The 6,000-nt window shown below is 44.8% G+C and overlaps 1 protein-coding gene across 1 annotated transcript in view; it reads right to left on the reverse strand.

Moving 5' to 3' along the window:
• LOC141096235 (hydroxysteroid 11-beta-dehydrogenase 1-like protein A) overlaps window positions 1-5,793 on the reverse strand; it is a 76,680-nt gene extending 70,887 nt beyond the window's left edge. Inside the window, exon 1 of the mRNA XM_073582737.1 lies at window positions 5,577-5,793. Coding sequence (XP_073438838.1) covers window positions 5,577-5,652 — 76 coding nt within the window. The 5' untranslated portion in view covers window positions 5,653-5,793. The remainder of the gene's footprint in view (window positions 1-5,576) is intronic.
• Window positions 5,794-6,000: the final 207 nt, after the last annotated feature.

Here is a 6,000-nt window from a genome sequence, read left to right on the forward strand (position 1 = left end):
CAATGGAGAATAAAAATATATATACAGTGGGGAAAAAAAGTATTTAGTCAGTCAGCAATAGTGCAATTTCCACCACTTAAAAAGATGAGAGGCGTCTGTAATTTACATTATAGGTAGACCTCAACTATGGGAGACAAACTGAGAAAAAAAATTCCAGAAAATCACATTGTCTGTTTTTTTTTCATTTTATTTGCATATTATGGTGGAAAATAAGTATTTGGTCAGAAACAAGCAATCAAGATTTCTGGCTCTCACAGACCTGTAACTTCTTCTTTAAGAGTCTCCTCTTTCCTCCACTCATTACCTGTAGTAATGGCACCTGTTTAAACTTGTTATCAGTATAAAAAGACACCTGTGCACACCCTCAAAAAGTCTGACTCCAAACTCCACTATGGTGAAGACCAAAGAGCTGTCAAAGGACACCAGAAACAAAATTGTAGCCCTGCACCAGGCTGGGAAGACTGAATCTGCAATAGCCAACCAGCTTGGAGTGATGAAATCAACTGTGGGAGCAATAATTAGAAAATGGAAGACATACAAGACCACTGATAATCTCCCTCGATCTGGTGCTCCACGCAAAATCCCACCCCGTGGGGTCAGAATGATCACAAGAACGGTGAGCAAAAATCCCAGAACCACGCGGTGGGACCTAGTGAATGAACTGCAGAGAGCTGGGACCAATGTAACAAGGCCTACCATAAGTAACACACTACGCCACCATGGACTCAGATCCTGCAGTGCCAGACGTGTCCCACTGCTTAAGCCTGTACATGTCCGGGCCCGTCTGAAGTTTGCTAGAGAGCATTTGGATGATCCAGAGGAGTTTTGGGAGAATGTCCTATGGTCTGATGAAACCAAACTGGAACTGTTTGGTAGAAACACAACTTGTCGTGTTTGGAGGAAAAAGAATACTGAGTTGCATCCATCAAACACCATACCTACTGTAAAGCATGGTGGTGGAAACATCATGCTTTGGGGCTGTTTCTCTGCAAAGGGGCCAGGACGATTGATCCGGGTACATGAAAGAATGAATGGGGCCATGTATCGTGAGATTTTGAGTGCAAACCTCCTTCCATCAGCAAGGGCATTGAAGATGAAACGTGGCTGGGTCTTTCAACATGACAATGATCCAAAGCACACCGCCAGGGCAACGAAGGAGTGGCTTCGTAAGAAGCATTTCAAGGTCCTGGAGTGGCCTAGCCAGTCTCCAGATCTCAACCCTATAGAAAACCTTTGGAGGGAGTTGAAAGTCCGTGTTGCCAAGCGAAAAGCCAAAAACATCACTGCTCTAGAGGAGATCTGCATGGAGGAATGGGCCAACATACCAACAACAGTGTGTGGCAACCTTGTGAAGACTTACAGAAAACGTTTGACCTCTGTCATTGCCAACAAAGGATATATCACAAAGTATTGAGATGAAATTTTGTTTCTGACCAAATACTTATTTTCCACCATAATATGCAAATAAAATGAAAAAAAAACAGACAATGTGATTTTCTGGATTTTTTTTTCTCAGTTTGTCTCCCATAGTTGAGGTCTACCTATGATGTAAATTACAGACGCCTCTCATCTTTTTAAGTGGTGGAACTTGCACTATTGCTGACTGACTAAATACTTTTTTTCCCCACTGTATATATAGTTACCTGTCGAGCTCGACAAAGCTGGGTACTTGAAGCCTGGCAAATCTGGGTACTAGTTCGGAGCTCGGCAAAGCTGGGTGCTAGGAGCCCGGCAAAGCTGGGTACTGTGCACCAGAGACTCTAATATATTGTGAGCTATAGACTTTAATATATTGTGTGACAAAGACTTATTTGTATTTCTAGAGACTTTATTTTATGGTGTCCTAGAGATTTTAGTGAGCTGGTGAACAATCTCCATAACTGCACCACAGGGTGTGCGCGCTTAAGCTCTGAAGATAACTGCCATAGCAGTGTTGAGAAACGAGCATGAGCTGAGAGGAATGAGCTGCAGTGGGCGGGCCAGAGAGTGGGTGCAGAGATGATGCCCGCCCACTACCAATGTCATCATGTGAGGTATCTGTCAGGAGGAAAGACCCACCTCCTGCATTGATAGGCATAAAGAGCATAGGAAAGCCCGCCCCCGGAAGGAGTCAGGGACAAGCAGGAAATGCACAGGAGACAGAACAATAAATAGGGCAGCGGCAAGGTATGCAGAGGGAGGCGATAGCCCAAGTGCAGAGAATAAAACCATCTATGTAGAGGAGCTGAGTAGCCAGCTCCAGGACCGACTGCGGCTGGATGGTGGGAGTCAGAGGAGGCTGATGCAGAAGGTACTATGGCTGGCACTGACACAGGTGTTGTCATGCAGCAAGAACTGTCCCGGCCAGGTAGTGGTCAGTCCCAGGTACTACCCTGGAAGCAAGCATAAATGAGTAACTATGATATATGAGTGTATATAGTTTACAAGGTTACCTGGTTAGGTATGTTTGTTAACGTTCCTTGATTTTTGCAAAAGTTCAATTGGTGAGGTGTGTTCGTTGATAGTTCTTAAAAATTTTAAAGAGACAATTGGGTCACTGAACTATGGGTGATCAAAACATTTATTGTATATAGTTAGCACTTTTTAAGGTGCTCCATCTTGATTTTACATCAGGCCTCTGAAAGTGCCTTAATAGACCACAGAACAAAATCCTGTTTGGCGTGGCCAAAAACGTGGTCCAACGTAGAGACCAACCATGCCTTGTAGCCCGCCCTAGGCCTGTGTTGGGGTTTTGAGACGGGTCCCCCATATTACACCAAAGAGGAAGAATACTCTGGTTCAGGATGAATTGGACATTGTTGCACTTGATTAAAAATGTTTTATTGATGGTGTTGATATTGTATAGCAAATGATTTATATGTAGATTTATATTTAATATTGATATTTATATTTAATATATAATATTTAGCTAATTTTTATAAAGTATATATTTATCAAATAGTAGTTATTTGTAACGTTAAAGAAAAGTGCCTCCCATAAAGGGAAGAAGAGCTACTTGTTTACATGTTTGACTTTTATACCCGTTGTAATGCTGCATTACAGAAAAATATTTTGTATGTTTCTGTAACACCTGTTTTATTCTGTTCCAGCCCACGGACATGCTGTGTTTAACGGGGGGGAATGTGGCGCCCCTGAGGGTCCAGTCGCCACAGAGGTACTGCACCTCATCCAGAGGTGTGGTATCCCACCCTCAGGTAAGGAGGGAGCACCACTCAAGACTCCTTTCACTTGCACCCAACACACACCAGACTGGTCAGGAAAGGGTGCTGGAAGGCGAGTGGGAAAGTGGTGTGATTGAGAACATCCTATTAGTGATAGTTAGGTGACAGTTAGTGGGAGGAGTTAGTGTGAGGTAAATGGATCATTCTGGAAAGATCCAGTCAGTCTGGCGATGAGACAGCGAAAGAGCAGGACTGACGTGAGGAGAGTAAGGGGTAAGAGAGAAACATCTAGAAGGAAAGAAGTTCCTAGGAGAATAGAAGGGGTCCTTGGGGCATGGATAGTGCGGAAAGCCACCCGTGGGGCCCATATCCAGACGTGGAAGGACCAGGCCACAGTGAGGGAGCCGGCCCCTAAGCCTAGTGAAGAACAACAAACGAGGCTCAGCTAGTAATTAAGCCAGAGGCGGAGGTAATTTCAAGTGTCTCAGCCGCAACCATAAATACTTCCCAAAAAGGTAGCTATAGAGGATCCCGGGGTCTGACCCACGTCGCCCAGTGAGATCCATGGCTGCCAGCTTGGGACACTGCTTATGAAGGTGCATGGCAGGAGAGAAAGTGGAGATTAGCGGAGAGAGGTGGCCTAGAAAGGAGAACATAAAGAGGAGTCCTGAAAAGGTGTTTCCAAATTGCCTGGGAGTTTGCTGGACCCGTCACCCGGAGGACACAGTACCAAGCGGGTCACCGTGTGCACAAGGAGCTGTGAGTAAAATCCCTGAAACTGCACCCAACTGTGTCCTTCATGTCATTTGCGTTCCGCCTGCTCCATACCGCAAGCACCATCACCGTCACCGGATCACTGTTTCCATCTTAACTGCCCTGGTACAAAGCTCTACCCGTGGAGAGCTTAACCATCCTTGCTGCCCTTACACCGTCCCAGAGGATCTGCATTGCAGCGTCGGCTACCATTGCCGAACACCAAGGGTGGCGTCACGACAAACTCCCCATTTTCCCTACCATTTTACCATCATCTTCCCCCCTTGTCATCCATCATCCTCCATTAAACATCCATCTTTACTGGACACCCAGGGCCAGGGACCGGGTCACTACCACCGTGACACGTCCCCTTTAAAGAACCTGACCTTCCCGATACCGAGCAACCTAAAGCCATGTGGGGCGCTCCACTTACACCTAAAGAAAATCTCTAGAATCTGCCCTTTTCTCGCCTTGATCCACTTTCCCCTGCACTACTGTAATGCTTTATTAATTGGCCTCCCCCTCACTCGACTCTCCCCTCTCCAGTCCATCCTTAATGCAGCAGCCAGGGTCATCCATCTGGCTAATCAGTACTCGGACGTGTCCGCTCTTCAGCAGTCGTTACACTGGCGGCACATTCATTATAGGATCCAATTCAAAGTACTTGTTTTCAACCACAAAGCTCTCCACAGTGGGGCACCCCCCTACATCTCCTCCTTCATTTCTGTCTATTGGCCTAGCCGATCGCTGCGCTCTGCAAACACCTTTTGACTAACCTCTGCACTAATCCGTACCTCCCACTCCCGACTCCAAGACTTCTCCCGCGTTTCGCTAATCCTCTGGAATGCTCTACCCCAAGAAATTAAGACCAGCCCCAACTTGCACAGTTTTAGGCACTCCCTCAAAACACATTTGTTCAGAGCGGCCTATCACGTTCCCTAATCAAAGTCATTTTATGTGTAAGTGTGCGTGTGTAGTCCATTCACTATCTCCATCTATCCCCGCTCCCTCAAGATGGCTGGACCATCATTGTAAATACATCATTGTAAATAGACCCCTGTAACTTTTTATCTCCCCCACCTCATTGCAGATTGTAAGCTATCACGAGCAGGGTTGTTTTATTTTGCTTTAATCATTGTATTATTGTTAACGTTGTTACTTATGACTGTTGTATTTGAAACTGTTAAACTGTAAAGCGCTGCAGAATATGTTGGCGCTATAGAAAGATTTTTATTATTATTATTTCCGTACCCACTGAAAATATTAGGTTAGTGTTTCACAGGAATGCTAAATCCCCCCAAAAAATACATATTGTGAGTTTATGCAGACACTGCTATTTTTTTCAGAACAGCCCAGTGTTCATTCTTTGTTTTTGTTTTTTGTAAAGTAGTTCAGAATTATATACATTTCCCTTCATGTTTTGAATTAGAAAACAGTGTGCAATATTCCCAATGCTGGAAATAAAAAGTAGTATAAAGATTCTGTGATTAACTCATGTTTTTGAGTACTGCTATTATTTTGAACACTACTGCACATCCCCATTTAGCTATGTTGTACAATCCCATACACTACACTATTCATCATATTTCTCATGTAGTAAGCTTGAATATGAATGCAGAAACTCCATCTACAACATGTTAAACAGAATACTAATCTACTCACCCGGAGTTATGGTCTCTGTGCTGTAAAAGTAATAGGCACAGAGCCCTATGAGCAGAGCGGACAGCAGCAGCTTCATCCCTGCTGCTAGACAACTGTTCGCCTGTGTCAGGAGAATGACCTCCAGGCTCGGCAGGCAGCTTCTCTTCTAGCCTTGATAGGTTTACATTCAGGGTAAACTGCTCCTCCCAAGTAAAAGCAGAAACGTCACAATCACAGTCACAATCCGTCGTTTTGTGAAAAAAATGGATCCAGCAAATTATTGTGCTGGATCCGTTTTTTTCTCATAGACTTGTATTAGCGACGGATGGCCACACGTTTCATCCGTCGTCTGATGGATCCGTCGGAAAATCTTTGTCGGTCGGCCGGAGACAACGGACAAAGTAAAGTTTTTTCTGTATGTCGAAAAGTGACGGATCCAGCGCCA

This window comes from Dendrobates tinctorius, unplaced genomic scaffold, assembly GCF_039654945.1.
Source record: "Dendrobates tinctorius isolate UK_male_01 unplaced genomic scaffold, ASM3965494v1 ptg000073l, whole genome shotgun sequence".
Classification (NCBI taxonomy): Eukaryota; Metazoa; Chordata; class Amphibia; order Anura; family Dendrobatidae; genus Dendrobates; species Dendrobates tinctorius.